Source organism: Lepidothrix coronata, unplaced genomic scaffold (genome assembly GCF_001604755.1).
Source record: "Lepidothrix coronata isolate B3197 unplaced genomic scaffold, Lepidothrix_coronata-1.0 Scaffold274, whole genome shotgun sequence".
NCBI classification, from domain to species: domain Eukaryota; kingdom Metazoa; phylum Chordata; class Aves; order Passeriformes; family Pipridae; genus Lepidothrix; species Lepidothrix coronata.
In genome coordinates, this window is record NW_016690454.1 from 462420 (window position 1) to 490239 (window position 27820).

The 27820-nt window shown below is 37.0% G+C and overlaps 1 protein-coding gene across 2 annotated transcripts; it reads left to right on the forward strand.

Annotated features, from left to right (window-relative positions):
• IFIH1 (interferon induced with helicase C domain 1) lies at positions 1–27240 on the forward strand. 2 transcript variants are annotated; one of them, XM_017836295.1, is made up of 16 exons: positions 1–529; positions 2280–2436; positions 4122–4298; positions 8085–8165; positions 11519–11739; positions 12495–12705; positions 14401–14618; positions 16159–16275; positions 16750–16873; positions 16968–17198; positions 19064–19320; positions 20745–20894; positions 21516–21677; positions 21981–22171; positions 24833–24926; positions 25030–27240. In XM_017836295.1, the coding sequence occupies exons 1-16, from the start codon at positions 80–82 to the stop codon at positions 25210–25212; spliced, it is 3024 nt and encodes a 1007-aa protein (XP_017691784.1). In that variant the 5' UTR covers positions 1–79; the 3' UTR covers positions 25213–27240. The 2 variants fall into 2 exon arrangements, with proteins under 2 accessions (XP_017691784.1, XP_017691785.1); XM_017836296.1 differs by lacking the exon at positions 24833–24926 and having other exon boundaries at positions 46–529; positions 25030–25156.
• Positions 27241–27820: the final 580 nt, after the last annotated feature.

A 27820-nucleotide genomic window follows, 5' to 3' on the forward strand; every position in this document is an offset into this window, starting at 1 on the left:
CTGGGGAGACCTCGCGCCCCCCGCCGTCCTCTCGCGGCCGCGCAGGAGCCCCGGGGCGCCGGGCACCGCCAGCGCGGCCATGGAAGAGGGGGACCGGGACGAGAGGTTCCTCTACATGATCTCCTGCTTCAGGCCGCGGCTGAAGCAGTTCATCCAGGTGCAGCCCGTGCTGGACCAGCTCCCCTCGCTGAGCGCGGAGGAGAGGGAGAAGGTGCGGGCGGCCCTCCTGCGGGGGGGCGCTGTGGCGGGGGCCGAGGAGCTGCTGCGGGCCGTGGAGCGGGGGCCCCGCGGCTGCGGCTGGTTCCACGAGTTTCTGCAGGCACTGGAGCAGGGCGGCTGTAGCCTGGCCGCCTGCTACGCCAACCCCAGCCTCAGCCAGCTGCCCTCGCCGGCCGAAGAGGCCGACCACGACCTCTGCGTGCACCTGGTGCAGCTGCTCTACAGCACGCTGGTGGACAGGATGCGGGCCGTGCAGGTGGCCGAGAAGTGCCTGGAAATGGGCATCTTCAAGGAGGAGGACCTGGAGCGGGTAAGTGGCCCACCTGCCAGGTTGGGTGCCGGGCAGTGCCACAGAAACTGCCCAGCCCCAGTGTGGGTGCGGCACGTAGGAAACCACAACTAGAAATGGCCTAGTAAGTGCAAAAATGAACAGGGAGTACCCAAACTTGGGGGAAAAGAGAAATGGCTCCAGGTAAGCCAATGAAGACCGTTGACAATGGGACAGCAGGTGGGATGCCAGCTAAGAACCTGTGAAAGAAAAACGCCATGAACCAAGTCACTGGAAGAAATATGCCAGGCTTTACTGTTACTTGTTATTTTGCCCCAGACCTTAGGCTCAGGAGATGAAGTGTCATTAAGTATCTTCTGGCTCTTGAATCATACCAGGAAGTAGCAATGGCCTGTGAAGTCCTAAAGAATACTTGAGCTAAAATAAAGCAAGACTTTGTCTCCCCTTTTTTTACCATAGGTTCACTAAAGACTGTCATAGTAGACAATGAGGTGAACAGAAATACCAGTTTGACAAGAACAAGGAAGTTTTAATCTTTGATAAAGACATTTGCCAGTGTTTATCCCATTTGGCTAAAAATTACTTATCTGGAGTGTGAAACTTACTTGAAACCCAAAAAAATGGTTTCATATCCTGAAATGGTGTTAGAACACATTAAATTAATAATTGCCAGAGCAATAAGAGGAAAACTGGTAAACAAAGGGTGCTACATCACATTTGCACTCTGAGCCTTCGCATCCACTTTTGAGGTAGTTTTGTACTCTGTCTCAGTTAAAGGACAGGAACATACATAACTTTGTCTTGTGACTGTCAGGTAGCAGCAAGAATCAGCTACACCCTAATGAATCAGAAGTCAAGCATGGTAACACACAGGTGGATGCAGAGGCCTTTTAGGTTATCAGCTCCATTCCCTGGTAATGGGTCCCTGTGATCCCCCAGACCATCTTTTTGCCTCTGGTATTTCCATTAAGCCATTCATTACCCTTCACAATCCTGTCAGTTTCAACTCCAATGGAGCCTAGTCTTTCCTAATGCCTCTTCCTACTCCCACTTCCCATGCACTTCCTTTTAGAGTTCAATCTCAGTCAGGTGTTCCCACGGCAATGTCTGCCCATTTCCTTGTATATCAGGATGGGGGATTCGTGAGCCTCAAGAAAATTACCTTTGAGGACTGAACACCTATCTCAGGCTGCTTTGCTCTTGGGATTATCATTTCATTTCTGGTGTGATTGCCTGTCAAGTTCTGCTTGTGACAGCCTTGGGACACTTTTCCATAGCTTCTTTGAGGGCAATAGTGACTTTCTAGAGGCTTAGTTATTGTATTTTTAAGTGGGAATTGGGATGATAAAGCCAGAGTTTAAGAAGGGACATGTTCTATCTTATGTATAAGATCATGTTACAGATTAAGTCTGAGTTTTGGTAAGATGTTGCTTATTCCCTAAACCAGTCTGAACACCAATTATTATTCCACAATACTAATAATTATTATATAGTTCTTAATATTGTAACCATTGTGTAGTACTACTGGTCTCTCCAATTAAATTTCAGATCTCATAAGTCTTATATATCCCACCTGAAACCATATGGGATAAACATGAGGTTGGACAAAACTGCAGTAAGTCTCTTCTGATTAGGGGCAGGTCTGCTTCATATATTTATTTTTAAGTATGTTTTAATGATGACAGGGAAATGTACCTAGACTATTCTTACTAACTTTCTCGAACCATTTCCAAAATTTATACGATGATTGTTTGTGGGTTTTTTCCACCAGATCCAGACTGTTACTGACAATCGTGGGAACAGAGAGGGTGCAAGGGAGCTTCTGAGCAGAATAATGCAGAAGAAAGATTGGTTCTCTCCTTTTTTGATTGCTCTCCGTGAAACCCAACATGGAGACCTGGCAGATGATTTAAGTGGAAATACAGGAGGTAATAATCTTATTTCAGTACTACTGACTTTTTTAATATATCTTTTTTTTTTGTGCTGTTATTTAAGAAACAATGTAAGATTCCCATCGTGTTGATTTCACTGTGACCCTGAGACTAATGTTTTTGCTTGTCCAGGGATTTAAAAATCAAGTTATTTAACAGCTTAATCATTAGATTTTTAAACACTAAAAGTTCTTACTAAGCAGTATGAGAATTGCCGTAGTATGTATTCAGTTGTAATTAAACTGAATCCTATCGATTTTTAGTGTGATGTTTTTATAATCACTCATAAAAAATATTCTGAAGCTTAATTTGAACAAACAAAACTGACCTTACCTGGATTTCTCCTTCAATACAGTGCTTAAAAATATATAAGTATTTATACTTATAAGTATATACTATATATAAGTATATCAATAATAGAATAAACTATTAAAGCAGCCACTACTTTTTATTCCTGTATGATGATTATAATATTGTAAAATTATCATAGTGCTCCCTTGGATTCTAAAATATAAAAAAGAAGCAGCCCCCAAATACTCCATCCCTCATTTTTACTGTGCTCCACGTATATTTCATAAGATTTATGAGACTAACGTTTTTTAATAGATTTCCCATTTATCAGCTTCAGCCTGCTCACCTGAGGAGCTCACAAGAACTATGTGTCTGTGCTTTTAGTTGCTGCATATGGATCAATGCAATAAGGCTGGGGTAAGAGGGGCATGAAGGTTTTGGACAGGAATCAGCCTGTGTTCTGCCAGACACAGATACACAGCTGCTGTATTTGAGTATGCAGTTCAAAGATGGTTGAGCATTGCGGTCTGCAGGACAAGACCAACCAAGTTGGAGCCTCAGAAGATCATTCTGAGTGAAACGCAGATCCTGAGAATGGCTCAGCAACTAAGCAGCTATTGTGGTCCTAGTTTTAATTCTGGTCCTCAGTTTCATTCAGAGTAGCAAATATTTCACAAACATGCAAATTATTAATATTCTTTTCATATTTTTATTTTCAATTCTTTTCAAATTTTGCATTTCTAAATCTTCAGTACAGTGAAGAGGATATAGGGTAAAACTTAAGTTTAATTCAGGTTTTTTTTATGGAATACTGAATGAATGCATTTATTCCACAGTTTCTCTGTAATCTTGGGCAATGCAGGCCCTAAAAGAAACTCTACAGACTAATATGTAAAGCCATAAATTGTGTGGCTCTTGCCAGAGGATAAGTAATTTTCCATGTACACAATCCTGTATGTGTGTAGATACGTTAGGTGTGTGGTGCTGGAGCATCCACTGACATAAGGTCATGGACAGGAAACACTGAGAACAGGTTCATTGGGTACTGTGGAAGGAGAAGACTGGTGCTACATTTTGGCACTACAGGTTGATCATCAATGATTTGTTACAATAAACCACATTGTTATTAGCAGACGCCTACACATAGAAATTGAGAACTTTATAAAAATAAATCTATTTGTTTCTTTAAATTTAATTTCTAACTACAGAGTAATATCTTAATATTTATAAAAATGTCAAAATTCCAAACTATTGTGTTTGAGTCAAGACCAAGACTGTATGTTATGCCGTTATGTACATGATGAATACAGGTTAGTTCTATGTTTTCTGTGCTCCACACTAAAAGCAATGAAATGTTTTATAGGGCTTTAGAATTTCTATTTGTTTTCTAGGAACAGAGAATAGACAAAATGAGATGAAGAACAGTACAAATGAAGAAACAGAAATTACAAGCCAACCAGGATATGCCACAGTGGAGGATTTGAAACAGCAAGAAAATGTGAATGATAGTTTCATCAGTGAGAACAGTGTATTGGAAACATCCATGGGAGAGAATTCTGTAGATTCAGGTTTGTTGACTAAATGGTATTTTGTGCTGGTACCAGTTAAACTTTAGTAACTGCAGGTAACTGAGAGAACTTGGTACAAATTTTTAGAAATTGTTGTGGCCTGTTGTTCACACAGATCTACTTTTAAAAACATGTCTTTGGAGTTGATTAAGAGCAACAGGAATTAGCAGCAACAATTCCCAAACATAACTGGGAACCAATGGTTCAAACATATGCTGCACGATTAAGGAGCCATTCATTTGTGTTACAAGTTCAGATGGAACTTGAACAATAGTTACAACTGAGACAAATCCTATCTGAAATTATTCTAGTGAGCTTACTCAGCCAAAGGAGTAAGACAGTTAAGGCTGCTCTTTTTTATCAAACATGAATAAATTTTTAAAAATTTGGCTCTGAAAAACTACAGCCTTTCAGTGTACAACAGTAGTAGCCTATTTCTCACTTAATCGTAATATTAACAGCGTATCACAATGCTTCATAGCAAATACTGAGTTATTGACTACAGCAAAAATACCAGCTTGGTTTTCCTGGATTAGAACATAATTTGGCAGTATAAAGAAGAGGTGCCAAATATTTAAGGATAATTACAAAATGGATTAGACTGAATTATCCTCATTGTTACTTGGAATCCTTCCTGGGCAAGGCTAAGGCTCTTACTGGGCCTCAAGAAGGGTAGGTTTTCATTGCTATTAGCCTGATCTTCTACTTGACTCTTGCCAGGTTGAGCATTACAGATAATTAGATCTATTAGTTATTAACTAGCCTACCGCAAGCTAATTCTGGACAGAAAACTACAGTCTCCTCAGCGATGAACTGTACTGAAATTAATATATAATGGGTATTAGCAGTTTGTGCAGCTGAGCAGATCTGTTCATTGAAATGGTCCTAAGAGTGTACTTAGTACAGGGATTCTGTCAGTTTGGTTCAGATTGACTTCAGTCTGGTGTGGACTGTGTACCTGCAAGTGAAGTGGCTGGAACACATGAAACACTTTGTTTCAGCTGACAATGAATTTCTTCTGATCTAAACCAGCTCTGTGATATGAACCAAAGTGGTATAAGTGGGGACAATTGACAGATTCACTGTAAACATGCACTTCTGACTTGAACTAAAGCAGCAGAGCAGATGCAGTGTAACAGGCACTGCCAGGAGACAGTGCTGCATGGACATGGCTGCAGAGGAACAGGCTCACATCAGCCGTTTTGAAGTGCAGTAAGCTTCAATCTCTGTGTGCTTGTACACTCACTTAACTGCACTCAACTCTTTTTCCATTTCCATCCTTTCTTGTGACCTGGTAAAACTGTATTTTTAAACCAGGCAGCTGAAAACTGGAGCCCAGATTCTACTTCCAAGTATGCTGGGAACCCACCTGATTTGCAATTTGATGCTGTCAAGTGTTGTCAGTTTTGCAGTACGTTCCCACCGTTCTTTCATGTCTTGAAAAGGACGTATTTCAAGCAGAAAGAAGCTTTCTCAAATCACTTGAAATTACTCCTATTTGCATTGTATCTGAAGCCTCCTCTGACCTGTTTATTTGAATAGCTGAAACAGAGGGAGTCAGAAGGTATGAGTGCAGCAGGGTCATAAAAGCAAATCAGAAGTAGATCATTTAGCCTAAGAGATAACTAGAGAAAAATTGTGCATAAAAAAACACAGGTAAGAAACTACACACACACAAAACAACACAAAAGCAAATAAGTTTGCAAGGTCAGAAGTGAAACATTTGGATTAAGGCTACAGTTACCTATACAAAGAACAATTTAAATAATAGCAGCTCTGTTTTTCAAGACTTGTTTTTCATTGCATTCCATTGTGTTTATACTTACTAATTAGTCAGTGCAAAGTGACTGAAAATCTTTCTGTGGAATATTCTACATTACAATGTGCAAGAAGCACTCTAAAGGAAGATTAGCAAAAGTGGTGAAAATAGCTGTTAGAGTATCGACTCTTTTATCTTCATTGTTTTGGAAATGCCTACTGGTTGGTTTGTTTGTTTTCTTAGTTTATTTTATTTTAAAATAATTCAAGAAAGGTGAGACAGTTGAAAAAGGAGAACTTTATTCACCTTTCATTGGGAAGAAGATTATTTTGCATATCACTTCACCACTGTTGTTTTCTGTTGAGATATTATAGTGTAATGCATGCTGCACATTGTTATTCAGATAATTATGTACAAAACACCTTATGAATGCATATTTTTACATCTTAGATGATTTTAGATGGGAGACCATATGGAATAGATACATAGAATCTTAATTTTGTCCTCATTCCTATCCTATATAGATTCCTAGAAAGTAAAAATGGGAGATAGCAGTATCATCTTCATTTTCCCTAATGCTACTTAATAGTTTTGTCACAGGTCTTTGAACATGGCTTACAACTGGTGAGGCTTTCTTCTTTTTTGTGCCTTTCTGTTGATTGCACAGATTTCCAGGAGAGTGGCTTAATTTAGGTGCTTAAAGTTTTCAATGCCCTTGTCTATCATACCACTTCCTATAGATAATGGTGATTAATAGTGGGATCAGATTCTGAGGTCTGTATGGAATGAATGATGACAACTGTAGGACAGCAGGACAAGTGTTTGCATCACTTTTCACGGTTATATTAGAAAAACTATTGATACATGACTTCTAGTGGTAGCTAAGATAGCTTCATAAATTTACTGAATGCAGACTAGGTTTAATTTCCACCTCACTTACCAAGATTTTGTAGTTATATTTCAGGAGCTCCTTTTAAGACACTGTAACTTCTGTTCAGTTCTAAACTCTCATTCACAGAATCTGTCTTGCTTTATGAATTATTTGTTGGGGACAATAAATTGGGAAAAATATGGATATGGACCATAATAGGGTATTCACTGGAAAGAACTTGATATAACACAAGTTCACTAGCTGATTAAGCAAAACATCAGTCAATGACTGATTTCGTATGCACACTGTAGGCTCAGTTGCAGAGTGCTGTAGGTAAGCTGACCTAAGCTTACCTTAAGGTAAGTTCAGGATGAAGCAGTTTGCAGAAGACTTTTCTAGAAGAACTGCGTGTCTCTTTAGGTATTGAGAGGACTGACTTGGGGGAAACCCGGCTGTTTAAATTACGCTGGTGACCGAAAAAACAAGTCAGTGTAACACAGTGATCGCCCAGCAGAGGGAGAGCTCAGCACGGGAATATCCCCGCGGACTTCCCAGGCAGGGCAGCCCCATCCCGGCTCTGCTTTTGCTTGCAAACAGTTTGGAAGATTTAATAATTCATCACTGCTTGCATTTACCTGGGAACTATGGTTTGCTCTTTCCCTGTTACATGAAGAAACTTAAAAAAAAAAAAAAGAAAAAGAAAACTCAGAGCTCTGGTTTTGTTTTTATTCTACTACAGGTATAGCTCTCGTGGCTTACAGGGAGTAAAAGAGGATGTTCAGTTTGCAAGCAACTTTTTTTTTGGATTTTCACTCTTCTGAAAAGATAAAATAGGATAGAGAGGATAGAGGGGATCATGCAGGTGGTCATGTCTGGACTCTTGCTTTCAAACAATGAATCATGACCCACATTGCCTTACCTCTGCCATGTTTTGGATTTTAATCTTCCACTCCATATTTTCTTCCATAAGAAAATGAATTATATTGTTCATATTTTTATCTTTACAAAGACAAAGAAAATTATGTCTCAGCCATCCCTGCTTGATAACTGTCTAGCCTATTTTAACAGGTTAGGAAGTGAGCAAACAATATGCTTTTGCTATTAATATTTGTACAGCAAATATACTATACTACATTTGTTTGTGGTTTTCATTTAGAGTCAGATGTTTCCATAGGAGATGGAAGTGTCCGTAACTTCAGTGAAAACCTGGGTCAGAGCTGCACAACCAGCAATTCAGGTATGTTTCCCTTCTGTTATTTAGAAATTACAAAATAAGCTCTGGAGGGGAAGCACTCTGTGAATGGTCTGGAACAAAAATTAGTGGAAGGCTTTCACTGTGAACACTAGTTCACTGTATTTAGATGCCAGACTTACTCTTATTTTTTTGGAAAACAGATGCCATTTTTAAGTGTCTGGACCTAAGTCCTAGCCCCCAAAAGAGTTGATTTACTGAGCTTGTCTGAGTAGGTCTCTAGACATTGTCATCATATGAAATAGTCAGTGAGACAGAATGATAAAATCACATAGGCTGAAGAGACTTACAGAAGTCATCCAGTGCAGTCACCTGTACAGCTATTCACAATGCTGCCACACAGACTTGTCTTTTGCTCTCAGAAAGGAGGTAGATTGTGCCTGGCCCCTACACAGAGTAAGTGAGAGGGAATACAACATGTTTTAGAAGTATCTAATTGTGAGCAGAAGCATTTCCAGGGTACCTGCAGAACAGTAATGAAGGTCTACGTTCTACCTAAGTATTTTAGTAGCCCTAATTGTAAAAGCAACCTAATCAATGGGGATTACTATCTGAAGACCTTTGCAAATCCCACATTTAAACACATGTGCAAGTTTAAATACAGTTTTAAACTAGAAATTGGGCCGTGTTTACATAATACTTAGCAAACAGATATTATCTTGCTATGTATAGTTTGAGCCTAATTAAACACTGCTGTTGTAAATGACATGCTAATATTTTTTCTTCTTTTTTTTTTTTTTCCAAATCTTAGACCTCAGGCAGAACAAATTTGCAGCTGCCCACCATGGTGATTAACCTGTTTGCCTACACAGAATTCAAAAGCTACTCTTTGAAATCTATCCTTTCTAAAATTTGTATTGGGACTGTGTCTTGTAAAAGGGCTAGAAACAATTTGGGTACCTTTCAGGCCAGCTCTGCCTAATAAACCTATAAACATCATGTAAATGCTATATATGATATGCCTGCAAAGCACTTACTATAAATACTTTTAGTTACAAGATTTTAAAATATTAAAATCCACATAATCTATAAGTATGCAGAAAATTTAGGGTAGCTCAGATCTAAATTGCTACACTCTAGCTAAGATTTTAGTCTATGTGTTGCTAAATCCTGAGAATACACTTTACACTTCTTCATGAACTGAGGAGACTCATAAGTCACATTGTATTTTTTTCCTCATTGTGTCATATGAAATGTCTGGGCACGGAAACTTCTCTGTTCTGGGGGTGGTCACACTGTATCAGTTGGTCAGGTCAATCCAGGCTGCTGGTGTGTGGCAGCACATATATATGCGTGGCCTGATACTTTAAGATTCCTGAAATATCTCCCATTAAGTAAATTGGACATTTACTATGTCTAGTAACCAGCATAAAAAAAAAATAATCACTACACTTTGGTGAAGAATGGAGAACAGATTTTTTTTTCCAATGTTTACTTTCTATATGTTCTGTTTACATGTGGGCTTTAAAAACAACTACTTAAAAAGTTTTTAAAAACACTTACACTTTTTAATCATGCCTGGTAAACTCAGTGAGAACAACTAAGCGTCTGCTAAAGAGATGCAGATGAACTTTGTGATATTTATGGATTTTATAATTTGAAATTTTGCAGTGAGGCTGCTGTATTAACATAGATGTTTGGATGGTGTCTTTATCCATTGATATGTTTTGGATTTTAATGCAAAGAATCACGTGGATTCAGTTGCAGTTTTCTCTGCAAGGATCATTTCACATTTAAGAAAAAATGGAATTAGCAATTCATATGAGCCTTGTACAGGGGCAGACAACTTCCCTAAAGTTAAACTGTGCATTATGAAAATCCTTTAATTATTACATTTTTTAATCTGTGAAAAGATTCCTGTGTGAGCCTTTGTCTAAACAGGGGCTGAGGAAGTTAGGAAAGAGCTAAGTTAAATATTTTTTAGTCCTACACCGTTAATTGAGGATGTTAAGGAACTGAAATTTAACCAAACAGATGGGTGATAAAGTGCTAGTTTCAATATGATTGAACTATTGAATTTAGCCAACCAGAAAGCAAACAACGTTCTTCCTCAAAAGAGAGTAGTAGAAGTCAGATAATTGACAGCAAGTACTCTTTCGTGCAAATTTCCCTGCGTTCCAGGTAGCCCTGCACTCACACTAAAAGGCAAAACAAGCAAAAAACACTTAAGAATGGCATTCAGATGTTTCCATCAGCAGTATTTTATCAAGCTTCATTACTTTTTGTTAGTTTAATTTTATTTAATGGAATCAGGAATACTAGAAAAATATACTTACTTTGTGTGTAATGTCTCAGTGATAATAAAATCCTCATGATTCTTCACTAAATGATATCAGGGAACAAAACTATATGTTTTTTTTCTCTCATTTTTGGTCTAGTAGAATGAATTTGTATCTTTTCTTCACTGAGGGCAGTTAATAGATGGAGGGTGATCTAAACATATTTGTAGAGGAAAAAACCACAAAAACTCCATTGAAATAAATCCTTCTGATATTAAGGTATATATAATTTCTGACTCCCTAAATATATGTAAACTCGAGAGACTTTATATGCTTTTCTTACTGCTTGAAATAATTCAACAACATTTTTCTACTTTTAAGTTTTGAACGCTGTTTGTTTCATCTGTGAGCCATAGATCTAAACTCTGCCATTGCATTTTAAATGAGAGATGGAAGGCTGTGGCCTTAGGTGACAAATGTATATGGCTTTTTAATGAACAGCTCAATTGCATTATGTATGGGTCAGGCTAAGAAGCAACATAATCTACCATGAATAGGTGTGATACGTTCTGCAGTTAGCTCTATCTTGTATGGGCAGTTGAATTTTCTTATCTATTTGATCTTTATATTTTATAACTCCCTTCATCATTTTTAAGTGGTCCCTATCTCTTTTTCTCTCTGTGGCTCCACTCTTGGAAGTATTTAAAAAAGTAGCTCCCTTGCGACCAAATAAATTTCAGTATTGATGAAGGAGAACGTCACATAAATTTGACTACATTGTAATAAATACTGCAGCTCTGAACACAACTTTTGTTGGTCCCAGTGCTACTGAACCGTATCTTTGAATTCATACATGATAGCAGTCATGTAAACACAGACAGGTGAAGACATACTGTGGCTTATTCCACCTATTCCGATTGGTGACTGGATATAAGCAGTTCTGATCCTGAGTTGAACAGGTCCACAGAGTAACATTGTCTGTCCTAATACCCTGTTTCTATTTATTCAGAAGACACTTTTGATAGTAAATCAGTATTTTTCTCTTTGAAATTTTTTTTCAATATTCTGATATATGTTTTATGCCTCCTGTTTGATACTTATATTTCTTTCTACCCTTAGATGAAGATGAAGAGGAGAGGAGAGCTTCACCTGAGCCAGATCTGACCCTGAGAGATTACCAGATGGAAGTTGCAAAGCCAGCACTGAATGGGGAGAATATTATAATATGTCTCCCTACAGGCACTGGTAAAACCAGAGTGGCTGTTTACATTACCAAAGATCACTTGGATAAGAAGAAAAGATCATCAGAGCCTGGAAAAGTCATAGTACTTGTTAATAAGGTATGTTAGTCCACTTTTTTAAGACTAATAATTTTTAAACATCATGCATTGTTAATATAGACATTGTAAAATGAATATAAACACAATTTGCAGCTTCTCTAGATGTAGCTATGTTAAAGGCACACAGCTCTAGACTGTCATCTCCTTTGCACCATCATCCTGGTGCAAGCTCAAATTATTTCAGTGTACCCCACTGCAAGTGCAAATTTAGATGTGCCCTAATAACCACATTATTTTAAAAAGTAAAATTTCAAATTAGAATGAATTTTAAAAAATAAAAATATTCTTCACATTTTGTGTTTCAGTTTGGTAATGAAGGCCATCTAATGAGTCTCACAGTAGTTAAGGAATATTTTTTCAGATTTTCTGATAGCGGCTGTAATTTTTACAGTTAAATTTAGCGCATATAAATTAATCTTCTACTGTAATATTAAAATATAGAAATACATTTAAGAACTTTATTGAAATAATAAACAATATCCATATCCTCTTATAAGAATAAATTTTATAGCATGTTATAAGCTCAGTTAAAGAGCCAGAGCATGCATGGCTTGTTCATTCTTTCTAAGGCACAGATAAGCCAAGTTTCTTGGGACAAAAAAAGTTTCGCAGGAGAAACTGGAGGGGAGAAATAGGTTTGGGGATTTTTACTGCTTGGTTTTGTTTTGTTCGGCTAACAACCGTTCTGGCAAACAGGCATGTATTTTTAATCCAGTGTATGCTCTGGTTGAAATTTTTTGGAAACTTTTGTTCAGGTACCACTGGTACAACAGCATTTAGAATCAGAGTTTCATCCATTCCTGAAGCGTTGGTATCAGGTTATTGGTTTAAGTGGTGATTGTCAACTGAAAATCTCGTTTCCTGAAGTTGTCAGAAGAAATGATGTCATCATCAGTACAGCACAAATCCTTGAGAATTCACTGATAAATGCAGACAAAGAAGATGAAGAAGGTGTCCACTTATCAGGCAAGTTTTTAATTCTGAAATTTTTACAGAAGGAATAAAAGTATGTCTCAAGTCTGGAAAATTGCAGAGTAAAAATGTGTCACATTCAGTAGGTTTTTTTCAATTTACTCATTTTATAAATGCAAGCGGGAGTCAAAACCAGATCTTAATTAATGAGCATGCAAATTTTTCAAGCCAAAATTAGACTCTTATAGTTCATTTGTACTAAATATTTGTTACGCTTCCTATTTTATCTCACTCAAGCACAGGTTCATGCATTTACAGTTGTACTGGTTCCACTTTCCAAGCTTGGTAGAGCATTGAGTCCTATCACATAGAAGCCATAAACAGGATGAGAAAAACCATGATAAAAACTCAAATGTAGTTTGTAGTTTGAGAAATACAATGGAACACAAGATAAAAGCCAATCTGTTATAAAAGTAGTATTCTTTAAACTCTTAAAATTTTGCTAACGCACAGTGATATTACTTATAATGTGTGTCTCTCTGAGCTTGGCAGATGTAATAGTTTCCTACAACAGATGAAGGAAGTTGAAAACAAAATATAAAGAGGCAAGATTGTTTTCCCAGAATACTAAAGTGGCAGGTATCTATGGGAGATCAGAAAAGAAGTGGTATTATGTGACAGTGACATAGAAATAATGGAACAGCTGATGACTTCAGCTCCAGGATCTGGGCTGCAGTGACCTTCCTCTGTGAGAAGTTAACTTCTCCCTCTATTTGCATGCAATCAAATCCTTTTCAGATGGGGCAGGATGTAGCTGAGGGGAGAGCTATGATATTCAAAATAATGGACCTGAGATAAAAGAAGTATTAATCTGGATGTTACAGAGAAAGCAGAGAAACCTGAGGGTCAGTCTGTGTCTGTCAGTGCCTAGTGCTGACTGCAGTATTGCTTGATCCAAAGTAACTCTTGCAGAGCCACTTGGGGACATCAGAATTGCCTCTCCTCCTTCAGAATGCCTTGTTATTAACCTAGGCAGAGTACCAGAGATTTTCTTATTCTTATTTCCTTTCCACTGCACCTAAGTTAATAAACTTTCCTAAATCTGAATAATTTTGTAATCTTGTATAGAGGCATCTGAACATTTATACTGGAACTGCTGACCAGTTTAGAATTGGGCTGAGTCAACCAGCTTGTCTAACAAAGTGGGTTTTGAATGTACTGCACACCTTGCCAAGTTTCCTTCATAAGGAGCTACATTTTTTCCAGAGCTGAGGTGGCCCTGCACCTCATTTTTTCCTCTGTGCTATTACACCTGTGCTAGGAAGTTTAGCTGGACCAAAGCCAAGAAAGCATGAACACAGCCAGCTCCATTTCTATGGCTGTGACTTGGTTAACTTGCAGCCCATATAAATCATCCCAACTAATTGTAAGTTTTTTATTCCAAACTTCTGTGCTTTCTTTTTTCATCTGTTTTCACAGAGGTCTGCATTACGTGTTATGTGGAATTCCAGCCTTAGTGAAATGGAGGGGGGTCTCTTAATTGTATTTTACCAAATGTTTACCCTTTTTGCCAAATCTAAAATCACTGTGTGGATATATGTACAGCTTCCATCCACACTTTCCTCCAGCACTACAATTCCCTAATACATTAATTAGTCAACACCATCCTTACCTGTTATAAGATTTAGTCACACAAATTCCACATTTGAAATAAAATTGTTAATTTTAGGAGTCTTTTTTTTTTTCCAGATTTTTCCCTTATCATTATTGATGAGTGTCATCACACGCAGAAGGAAGGTGTCTACAACAATATAATGCGACGTTACTTAAAAGAAAAGATGAAGAACAGGAAGCTGGCAAAAGAAAACAAACCACTGATCCCACAGCCTCAGATTCTGGGACTTACAGCCTCACCTGGTGTAGGAGGTGCAAGATCCTACTCAAAAGCTGAAGACCATATTCTGAAAGTAAATAGCTCTCACACTTGCAAACCATCAAAGGACCATTGTCTTGTTCAAGCAGAACTTTTAAAGGCGGCATTAGGCTCCAAATATACAATCTAATTTTTTTTTTCATGTGTACGTGGAAGTTCAGCTCATGGGCATTCAGAAAATTGACCCACTACAAATTAATGGAAATCCACATACAAATAAAGTTTACGTTACAGGAAAGTAGGGTTGTTGAAAAGGGACGTAAAAAGATTGCCTCACTTGAAAAACATTCTGAAGTTAAGATCAGGGGCAAGAAATCCAAAATGTAGTACGGTTTTATAGTTACTAAAAAATTTATTTTTCCATTGATACATTATAATTTACTGTGTGTTCCTAAACACTAGACAGATGATGTATTTTATACCTGCATATCCAGAGTGGCTAAGCTGAGTTTTTGTGTGGACCCAAGAAAATGGAAAACAATGTTGAATACTTATACAAAGCAGAAACCACCTGTGAGATACAGGTAGCGTACAAATGTGTTTTGGTTTTTTCAGTTAGAATTACTCACTGAGAGGGGAGTATTGTGGAGTTGCACGAACACCGGAACAGAGATAATTTTTTAAATTCTATGCTTAAAGAAACTATATTTTACTTGAAATTAATTGGATTTACATTAGTAATACAAAAGCCCGGTGATACAAAAGACTCCAGTGAAATCTCCTGACTGGTAACTTGCACAAGAAGAGAATGTGATATTGAATAGGTGAGACCTATTCTACTTTTATTCTGTATTGAAGTAGGTAGAATTGTGAGGTATTTTGACAAAACTTACTTTCAATGGAAAAAGCAGAAAACTCCTTTTCATCAGCTCTGAAATCCTAATGATAGGATGCTGGGGTTTGTATCTAAGGAAATGTAATCCAAATATGCAAGCTGAAATAGATAATACAGCTGAAGACATTACAAAGGTTATTTGCCAGACTTCCTTTCTTGTTTTCTCTGCTCATAAAAATTGTAAGGTTTCCCCTTATTACTTGAGACTCAATGATAGACATATATGTATTTTCTCCTTGGAAGAGATCAAAAGCAGAAAAGTCCAGTTCAGTTGTGCAGTTAGCACAGAAATGTTCTCTGCCTTCCTGTTCCAAGAATCATAATTTCAAATTATTTTCTACTCTCATAACAGGTCTTACTTTTACAATTAATCCTGAAATTTTTTAGTTTTTTTTTATTTCACCATTGTTTTTATTTATTTTGTGCTCCAAAATCTACTCTTCCAAAGTACTGATGCTATATTTTCCTTTTCAAAATACCTATTTTCCACTCTGATCTACAAATGTTTTGCTGTATGCAAGGATCATTTTTTATGCCTAAAAATTAACTTGTGCAGCTTATCTCAAATCCTTTTTAAAGACTTGGCCTTTCTTATGCTGATAGGGCCTCTATCCATTTTTTTTAGGAAGATAATAAAGTTATATAAATATCTAAATGAGAAACCCTGTTGCATTAATTCAGTTTTCATGTGGAATAACTCATTCAATATTTAAAGAAATAACATTTGGTTTTCTCTCAGATCTGTGCCAATCTTGATGCATGTAGAATTATGACTGTTGAAGAGCATGAGGACCAGTTAAAGAATCAGGTGAAGGAGCCGTCCAAGAAGACTGTGGTTGCAAATGACAAAAAAAGGGTAAGTTTTTTCAAACAAATCAGTATTAAAGTTGTATTTCTGTTTAAAAGGATGTTGTATGGTATCAAAACCTTTTGCCCAATGCTCTTTTTCTATAGACTTTTGAGGATCCATAGTCCTAATTTGAATATTGTTGCTTTCCTCTGTATGGAAAAGTATCAGTAAAGTTAAATAGAGCTAATTTTTTACTTCTGTCAGTTAAATTTTTAAGTGTCTGGTCAAAAGACCTTCTGAACCATAGTTGATATGTTTGTATTGGAGTGACATTATATTCTGTTTAAAAGGTGTGATTTCACAATATAATTTGTTTAATATTGTTAACTATATATTTCCATAACACTAAATGTATTTAACAACCTTACTTGTTTTTTAATTGGAGGTTTAACTTTTTAAAAAATTACTCAGTGTGGTACTGGGCAAGTACTTCTGTTGCCAGAAGATGCTTACTTACTTTGCTAATCAATGTATTTCTAGGATCCATTTAGAGAGAAAATTACTGAGATCATGACAGAAATACAAAACTATTGCCAGCTCCATCCAAAATCCGAGTTTGGAACTCAGACATATGAACAGTGGGTGATCAGAGAAGAGAGAAGAGGTAACTGCATAGCAAATATACCCAGCTTTGGATTTCTTTGGGTCATTCTATACACAGACATGTTTTTGTGGGTTTGTATTTTTTTCACTTCTAGCTGCAAAAGAAGAAAAACGCAAGGAACGTGTCTGTGCAGAACACTTGAAGAAATACAATGATGCTCTCCTGATAAATGACAGTATCCGAATGGTGGATGCATACAATCACCTAAATAACTTTTATAAGGAGGAGAAAAGTAAGAAGACAGTAAGGAGTGATGATGATGATGATGAACCAGCTGTATCAAAACAGGATGAAACAGATGAATTTCTAATAGGTTTATTTCATGGTAAGTTTGAAATACATTGTGATATTTAATATTTGAAATCCATAATTATGCACTAGCATGGTTTGCATGGGCCCATTAGTTATTACATCCTAGAGATTGCTGTGCTGTTTATTATGACAGTACCTTGATGTCCCAGTTCATACAGTTTTGAATACATTAAACAACACCAAAGTGGGGTCACGTCACAGCGTGTAATAGAAGTTCCTCAGCTCTGGCCTAAGGGCTCTTTCTTTTTGCTGCCAGTAAGTAAAAACTGTTCTCTGCTTTCCTCCAAGGAAGTGTCCCTGAGGAAACTCTGACAGATACATAAAATGTGTATTCCAGTAGACACTCTTGAGGGGCAAAAGGTTGAGCAAATGGAATACAAAAGTAACGAAATGATGGGTTCTTAACCAACAGTTTCTGCCAATTTTTTTTTTTATACTAAGAAATAGGAGTGATGACCTTGAGTTAGTTTCAGGTAAAGAGCACTTAGTGAGAGAATTAAACAAAGGATAAAGCCTCAAAGACCAAAGTTAGTTGCCTTTTTTCTCAGATCATCCACCTTGGAACTGGGATTCATTCAGTCCTTGACTCATGAATCTTTTTTGTTTTTTCAAAGTTAGACTGATCATTGAGAAATTCAGGAAATGTTGAAAAAACTTATAAAAATAGGTTATATAATGTCCGTGTGTTTTTTTAATAACTCTTCATACTTTCTTTATGCCCCCTTATTTAGAATTTCAGTACTGAGCTATTTCTAAGAACAAAAAGTTAATTAAAAATGAAAATGAGTTTTCTAGATTGTTTTTATTTCCACAGATAAACAAATTTCAAAGAAATTATATTCCAGTTTGTTATGATTTTACTACTAAACGTGCCAGGAGTAATAGAAGAAAAATTAAAATTTTTCATCTTTTAAGAGCAAAATTCATTTTTGGGGGATAAACCCCATGGAGACATTAGTGTAGGTTTAACTAAGGGGAAAATTGAGGGAGTTTGTTATATCTACCTACTTTTTGTATGGCTTTCTATATGTTTGATTACATTCTAAAATATGAATAAGACTAGTCAGAAAGCCACTCTCTAGGTGGTGGTGTAGTTTATGGCCGTTGAGTACAATTGCATTGGACTAGGTGCACTGCAATAATCTGCACAGGGTGATGACTTCAGTGAGAGTAGTAACACACAAGGCCCCCACCTTAAAGTATTCTTACTGAGTTTGCATAATCATCTGACAATGACCTAGACTTTTAAATATTAGAAGTTTTTTTAAAAATGAGAACACGTGAGGAATCTTCCCTGCTCATGGTCAGTAGAGCCAGTTGAAGAGAGTCATTCATTTATATTGAGTATATTGAAACGTCTAAGAGCATAAAATGTGCTCATCCTGATATGTACTATATTACATGTTTCTAATGAAGATTCCTTCTTTAATTAATGTCCCAAGGACAATTTATGTCTAAATTTATAAAACCATTATCAGCTCTGAGGCTGTGCATATTAATCTGTTTCTTCTTGTAAGTCTTTTTTCCATTATTTTAAAACTATTTTGCAAATATAAGCTGATATTTAGCCCTTTAATACAGTGCACTTAACTGTACCACTTGTTTTGTATAGAAAGGTTTTTTCCTTTGATTTATTCTCACCATGAGATATAGTGTACAATAATGGTAATTTATTTGATTGATTAGTGTGTTTTTAATGCATATTAACTCATTTCAAAAATAACTGGTATGCCAAAGTTCTTCAAACTAAATGTGAATTAGCCATGCTGAGAGTATTATATAGAAAGCTGCTCTTTGTTTTGTTATTTGCAGGGTTTTTTCTAGCGCTGTAATTTTACATGGTTACTTTTTCTTAATTTACATCCATTATTTTTAAAGCAAAAAAGAAGTGGCTGAAAAAGTTGGCTGGAAAGCCAGAACATGAAAATGAGAATCTAATACAGTTGCGAAATACTTTAATGGAGGAGTTCACGAAGACTGAGGAACCTAGAGGAATTATTTTCACAAAGACTCGTCTAAGTGCCTTTGCTCTATTCCAGTGGATTCAAGACAACCCAAAATTTAAAGAAGTGGGAATTAAGGCCCATTATCTTATCGGCTCTGGACATAACAGTGAAATGAAACCCATGACTCAGGTACAGAACCATACATTTCAACATTGCATCTTGTACATGATTTCAGAAAACAGCTTGGTTTAGTACTAGACCAGTGGAGCCTAGAGTTCTGGTTTCATACTTGCTAGCAACTTACCTTCATAAGCTGCTGGATAGGTGAATAATAATGTTGGAATAATTTTATTTCCACAAGAAAGAAGGTTTTTTTGGTTATGGATTCTATGGCAATAGGAGTAATCAGCATCCATTGCCCAGAGTAGTATATAGTCAAAAGAGACACAAGCTGTAGCGAGGCATATAAAGGAAAAGTAAACAAAATGGAAAGAGAAAAAATGTAATCATAAAATGAGTTTATACTTATCAGGACAACAGTATTTAAAATGATATTTTAGTTATTGAATTAAAAAATAAAATTACAAAGTTGAATATGCCTGTCTTTTTCTAATACTATTGCTTAAATTATACCAGCTTATATGCATGCTTCACACTGAGACATAACCATAACTTGCCAAAATTCATAATGAAAATATCATAATTGAACACTCAATTATGTTCATCTTGTACCATTGTGTTGATTTCATACACCACTTGCAATTTAAACATTTTCAAAACAAAGTACATCAGTACAGTGAAACCTCTCTTCTATTCTGCTCTTTACTCCCCCAAAAATTGCTACTTCAGCTTTTAAGCAAAAATGGTGTGGTTTACTGTTGGGCAGAGCCCATTTTCTTCAGCTGCTCTCAGTTTCAAAAAAAGTTAGGAATTGTTCCCTCAAAACATTGCTTGTTTTCCATGGAAACCTGGAATTTAATTTGTAGCCCATGTTGCACAAAGAAAACAATAGCTTCTGCATTTTGAAACTGAATATAGCAAATAGCAAGTTTCTGTCCCTCTGTTCAAGCTGGTGACAATACCCAGATGATTCAGAAGTCTGTTTTTGGATGCTTTATTTTTTAAGTGTATCGTTGTTGTGCTTTTTGGTGCTCCCCAGATCACTAAAATTATTATCTCCATTTATTATGGGCAATTTTAAGTGCTTTGGAGCTAGACTTAGAAGCCTATACTTTGATTGGACATGACTGAAGTGGTAGAAATCCAGACTTCTGAATAAGTATTTAAAGACTTTAAAAACAATAGAACAACTACATTATCAAATCTCCTAGTACCTGTGACATAGGCTACAAACTCCCAAGCTCAGTTACCTTAAAAAGATTGGCTTCTGCTCCCTTCTCCCTCAAAAAAAGATGCTAAACACCTATTATATTCAATAGGAGCTCCTCATTTGTGATCTTGCAAGGTGCTTAAATGCAGTTGTTAAAGCCACATGACGTTTGACACTCAACTTGGAAATGATGGGACTATAATTACTGAAACTTGTTACTGAAAAAAGAAACTTCTACTGAAAGTTAGTATACTGATTTTTTTATTTCTTTTTTAATTTACAGAATGAGCAAAGGGAAGTTATTGATAAATTCCGATGTGGAAATTTAAATTTACTTATTGCTACTACTGTAGCTGAGGAAGGCTTGGACATCAAAGAGTGTAACATCGTTATTCGCTATGGCCTTGTCACCAATGAAATTGCTATGGTGCAGGTATGAGTTTTCTGCACACACAACTTATTTTTAATACTGCTTTTCTGTTTGGAATGTGCAAATGGTGAATCATATACCTGGTGTTTGGAAATAATTTTGAAATACTTGAGGGCTAAAAGAGAAAACGCTCTTGCGACAGGGTTTATTTCCAGTTGCCACCCTCAGTCTGTAGGCAATATAAAATCTGCCTCCATGTTTTAATGGTGTAGCATCCATTCAAAGTTCTACATAAACAGTAAGCTCTTTTAGTAGAAAAGGTATGAGAATATGATCATCAGACCAGTTGATATCAGAGAATTTGTACCACTAGTGTATGTACACCAAACCACCAACAGCTAAAGAGAGATAATTACATATCAGAATATCAGTTTGACTATGCTCTCATTTAACTTGTGAGCACAAATATTTATATATTTAATATTTAAATGCATGTTTATATTTTGGTGACAAAATACAGTTTAAGCATTGCAAAATGTGCTAATCACAAATCTCTGAGCAGTTTTCACAGGTATCATTGACAATAATGCAGAAACATCCTCCATCATGAAACTAGGAAAAAATGTTGTGTGATGTCATAGGGAACATTGTGCTGTTTATTGTTGTATTGCTTGCAAATTGTAGGCTCGTGGTCGAGCTCGAGCTGATGAGAGCACCTATGCTCTTGTGGCTCCGAGTGGCTCAGGAGCTGTTGAACGTGAAGATGTCAATATTTTCCGTGAGAAAATGATGTATAAGGCCATTCAGCGTGTCCAGAAGATGCCACAGGAAGAGTATTTAAATAAGGTATTTACTACAACTCTGCACTTTCCCACTAATTTATATTGTATGAAATACTTTCTATTTGAAATCTACTTAGAGAAGGAAAACTTAAAATAATATTAGTTACTACATATGGCTTTGAATTCTTCTGTAAGTATTTGTTGTATAATCTGTGTTTTCTATTCCTTTAGAAAGGTCTGGTTTTCTATTGGTAAGGGGGGAAAATTGACTGCAAGTCATGTTGTCAGTGAACTCAGTAAAATAACTGGAAAAATATTGCTGTCATTCCACCAGAATGTTACAGTGGTCTTACTGATCTGTTTCTAGATTCAGAATTTCCAGTTGCAAAGTATAGTGGAAAAACAAATGAAGGCAAAGAAAGATCAGCGCAAGACATACAAGAAAAATCCTTCACTAATAACATTCTTATGCAAAAATTGCCACAAAACGATATGTTCTGGAGAAGACATACAAGTTATTGAGAACATGCATCATGTCAGTGTGAAAAAAGATTTCCAGTAAGTGTTTATGAACTACTTTATCTCTTTCAGGCAGAAACAGATTTTCTTTTCAGCAAGGCTCTAAAAGAGCCTGTAACCCTCTAGGCCCTGGGAGGAAAAAAAAGATTATTCCAATATTGTCAGGTCCTAGGCTCTATAGAATTTACAGTTAAGGAGTTTGAATGAAATGTTTGTTCTTACCCCTGATTCAAGGTGAATAGAGTTTGAAACTGAAAAAAAGATACAGGTTCTGTGGTAATAGAATCTGTAATAGACCTGGTAATAGGTCACTTACTATGTAGTATGGTATGTATTCCACAGTGTAAGTGGTCTTACAATTCTAACAGACCTGGGATAAGAGTTTGCCTATGGCCAGGTACTTAAATAACATACTGCCACATGCTAGGCATTGACAATTGTGTATTTAGAGGATGTTCACACTGGTGACACACCCCTTTTAGTTCTCCCAGTGATGCTTCTGATGCTATCTAATTTGGTAAACAGAATCACAGAATCACAGAATATGCCAGGTTGGAAGGGACCCACAAGGAGTCCAACTCCTTGCCCCGCACAGGACCATCCCTAGGAGTCACACCATGTGCCTGAGAGTATCATCCAAATGTTTCTTGAACTCTGTCAGGCTTGGTGCTGTGAGCACTTCCCTGGGGAGCCTGTTCCAGCACCCAACCACCGTCTAGGTGAAGAACCTTTTTCTGATATCCAACCTAAACCTCCCATGACACACCATCAGGCTACTCCCTTGGGTCCTGTCACTGTCACCACAGAGAAGAGATCAGTGCCTTCCCCCGCCACCTTCCCCTCACAAGGAAGTTGTAACTGCCATGAGGTCTCCCTTCAGTCTCCTTCTCTCCAGGCTGAACAGACCAAGTGACCTCAGTCTCTCCTCATACATCTTCCCCTCAAGGCCCTTCATTATCTTCATTGCCCTCATTTGAACACTCTCTAATGACTTAATATCCTTCTGATATTGTGGTGCCCAAAACTGCACACAATATTCAAGGTGAGGCCACACCAGTGCAGAGCAGAGCAGGACAATCCCCTCCCTTGACTGGCTGGCGATGCTTTGCCTGATGCCCCCAGGACACGGTTGGCCCTCCTGGCTGCCAGGGCACTGCTGACTCGTATTCAACTTGCCATCGACCAGGATCCCCAGGTCACTTTCCCAGCACTGCTTTTCCAGCATCTCATTCCCCAGTCTGTCCATACATCCAGGATTGCCCCATCCCAGGTGCAGAATCCAGCACTTTCCCATGTTGAACGTCATATGGTTGGTGACTGCCCAGTCCTCTAATTTGTCCAGGTCTCTCTGCAGGGCCTCCCTGCCTTTAAGGGAGTCAACAGCTCCTCCCAGTTTTGTGTCATCTGCAAACTTCCTTAGTATCCCTTCCAGTCCTATGTCCAAGTCATTTATGAAGATGTTGAAGAGCACAGGGCCCAAGATGGAGCCCTGCAGAACTCCACTAGTGACAGGTCTCCAGTCTGATGGTACCCCATTCACTATTACCCTCTATGCTCAACCTGTGAGCCAATTGCTCACCCCCCACCATGATGTGTTTATCCAGCTGTGTGCTGGACATTTTGTCCAGAAGAATCCTGTGGAAGACAGTACTGAAAGCTTTATTGAAATCTGAAAAGATTGCATGTGCTGGCTTCCTTTGATCAACGAGGTGGGTTACCTTGTCATAAAAGGAAATCAGGTTTGATAAGCAGGACTTTCCTCTCATGAAGCCATCTATGTTAAACTCTGTTAAACTTTTCAGTGACCTGATGGCAGCAGATTACCTTCTTTTCCAACTTATAATGCAAATTAAGAGCTCAAGAAAATAGTTTAATTCAACTTAATTTTCATTTACTTACTATAGTAAATTTGTAACGGGTATCATACAAGCCAAGTCAGATGTGCTTTACTATCACATAACAGAGACCATCCTACCATTCCATCCTACCAAGATACTGCCCACCAAAGTTCTCGTTTCTTTGAGACATATTGGTATATTTTGTAAAGACTTTTTGAAGAGGTATGAGAAATTAGTACCTACATATTGGAAAAATTAAAATTGAGCAGCAGCCCTAAATATTAAAGTGTTTTTCTGTGAAATTGCCTTGTCAGCATAATGTTAACTGACAATTCAAATACAAGGTAATTATTCTTATAGCTCCTCTGCATGGGCTAATAGTAACCATCAAGATCAAGTACTCCCTAAATAAAATGATGCAAGAACGTGCACATACTCTGCAGTTCTGGAGAGTTAGATCCAAATCATTCTGTTAAGGGCTAACGTAGAACTACAGGGAATAAAAAGAAAACCTCTAACTTTCAGGTATTATTTCTTTGACAGTTCCACAGCACCTGAAAAAAATTAACTAGATCTGTCTCCTATTATAACAGAGAGCCTTCTGCTCCTACTTTAGACTTGTGAGGAAGGATGCAGCTCCTGAAATACAGTGAAAAGAGACATGGAGTATACATATATTTCATCATTACGTAGGAGCATGAAGTATGACCTTGCATTTTCTCCAACTCCTCAATGTACACAACAGTTAGAGAGTTTATGACTTTTTAGGTTTCATATCTGTCTTCAGCAATTGTAGTCACTGTGTGTTTGTAGCATTGAATGACCAGTGTATTCTGATGCGTGCTGTCTGACTGTTTTTCAGAAGCCTTTATCATACAAGAGAAAATAAGACACTGCAAGATAAGCATGCCGATTACCAGACAAATGGGGAAATTATATGTAAAGATTGTGGACAAGTGAGGAACATCTTATTTTCTTACTCTTATTTTGTTGTTGTATTTATTTCTGTCTAATGATCTTGTCTATTTTATCTGAAATGTAATTTACTTATACTTGCAGGCTTGGGGAAATATGATGGTTCACCGAAGCCTTGACCTACCTTGTCTGAAGATTAGAAATTTTGTGGTTGTGTTTGCAGACAAGAAAACAACAAAGCAAATTTTTAAGAAATGGGGAGAACTGCCCATCAGGTTTCCTAGTTTTGATTATGCAGCTCATTGTCCTTCAAGTGATGAAGATTAAGGCCTTAGAATGAAAATAAAAGCCCTTTTCAACTTTCCTTGTTCATTAGAAGTTCCTGTGTCCTACAGGGAGTGCTGCATTATAAACAGTGTGAGAGCTCCTGGGCATGAGGAAACTGTCTTTAAGGGGAAAAGAAAAACAAGGAAAGAGAAGGACAAAGTCACACAGCTACAGTCTGCACTTGGATTTGCACTGGTACTCCTGCATAAAGATGAACAAATGAATTGAAGTCGTGTATCCATGGAACAAACTCCTGTCTCTTCATTACAGTGACAGTACTTCAAAAGTGTGTTAGATGACCTGTTGTCAATCCCAGAACACTGAAGAGACAGCTTGAGATGTGCCATGGTGATTACTTTATGGTTTTCTTCCTTTTGAAGATAAAGTATCTCAAAAGAGGAGCCATGTAAAGGGAACAGATTACCCAAGGGTTACTTCTGAATCGCTGTTACTTTGTCAGTGTTTTCCTGACTGAATTCTTCCCCTCATATACTTAGCTGTAAGCTCACCCATTTTGACAGACTGAAATTAAGTTTCCTTTAGAAGACCTTTCAAAAAATCAAGCCCTTAACCTGAAATTGATCAATTTAATGTCCGAGAAGCACATTGCCAAAGTGACTTTCTGTGTGTTATTTCATAGGACTGTTAGACTGGCTACATAATGGTGTATGGGGTTTTTTTCAATAAATTACTATAATTACCTTTCCCAACGCTCATACTGTTTTTTCTCTTCCACTGGAAGTATTTTGACAATACTAATACCATGGTTTCGCCCTAGAAATTTAAAGGGTAGTGGTATTCTAACTGCAAAAATAGCATAATCTGCCTTCGCAGTTATCTCATGGACAGATTCCCCAGCCTACTCCCCCACATTTGTAAGTATGATATTGAACAATGGAAGGAAGATTTGTTGTTACAACAGTCAGCTTTGCAAATTCAGGATAAAGTGGTATGTATACTGGCAAGGACATGTAAACACTTCAGTAGCCCCAGGTAAAATTTGTAAGTTAGAACATAGTTGAAAAGTAAATCCCAACCAAAAAAAGAATCTTATTATGTCTAGATCTGTAATTGCTCTGCATTTTTAAAAGTGATATAAATATGGTACAGTTTTTAAAATCAGATTTTATTTCAGGTTTGCATCAGAACCAGATTTGGGGTGGGTTTGTGGGGTTTTTTTTCATATTTCTGGCCTTGCTTCAGGTGGGAGGAGAAAAAGCCAAATTTCTGACTGAAGAGAAGTACATTTCAGACATCACCAAGCTAATTCAGGCCATATTGGGATTAGCTACTTACTTATAAACAAATCATAGCATTATGAAATAAATATACACACTGATGAGTTTTCACTGTAACAGTTTTGCAGATGAGAATGTGCTTAAACTATAGAAATTGTGGTCTGTGTATAAATTGAAATTATTCCATAACAGTGATTTATACCCATAAACTACTACCTTACAACTGTAAAAAAACTAGAAGTATTGAGAGTTGAGATTATATATGCAAAGATGTTTCAAGACACAGCAATTCCACAGGTATTTTTGAATGATACAACTAAAACAGGAAACACCACTGGGAGATGGGGAGTGTAAACAATTTGTAGTGTATGTGTTTTACATTTGGGTATTGAGTCATATAATTCTATTTGTACCTTTTGTGCAGAGTAGAATAAACATGAAATCTTCACCAACTTCATTATTCAACATATTAACTGATAAACCAACATTTATCAGTTAAAAAAAATTCTCCTCATGTAATTATTATTCTTAGAAAATCTTATTATCTTTCTTGTATAGTAGTATCTTGCTTAATACTGAGCCTTTGGCTACTTTTAGAATATGCCAATTTAGCATTAAGTGCAGGACAAATTTTACACTTTTTATATGTTGGTCTGAGAATGTGACTATCTAAAAATGTGGGAAATTGATAGATTACACAGGATTGTAATTTAAGAGGTATTTTCTTCATGTGCTCAGAATCTGATGAGATGCTATGAAATATATTAAATTAATTATTAGAATAATCTGTCTTGGGAAATAATCATCATCCAGATCATCTCTTGATTTCTATATTAACAAGTTGTTACAGTTACATAAATGTAACATGTAACATGTACACTGTACGTAGCATTTTCAAGTGTCTGAATTAATTTATTTAGTACTTTTAAAGAAGTGTAAAACCCTGGTAAAAAGATGATATAATTACATAGATTGGTGCTGGGTCTTCGATCAAATAAATTTCCGTGCCAAGTAGATTTTCTGCAGTCTGAGCTTTTAATGCTTCCCTGTACTGAAGCAACAAGAGTATATGAAGATGAATTTCTGCATATATGCTACAGATCTGTATGACAAACATACCTGGGCTACTTGTAGTTCACCTGCATGCTGCTGTTATACTTCCAGTTCCTGGCGTAACTCGGCTACATTGTCACCAAAGCTTAAAGAGTGTTTGCACAATCTCACTTCAGCATAACGTCTAATGAACCTCGAATCCTGCTGGTGTGTAGGATGAGGAAGTTCCAGTCAAGTTATTGTCTCTGAGTGGGGTTGTAAAACACACCTATATTGTTCATCCAGGAAGTGTGAAGTTGTAAAAAACAAGCTAAATT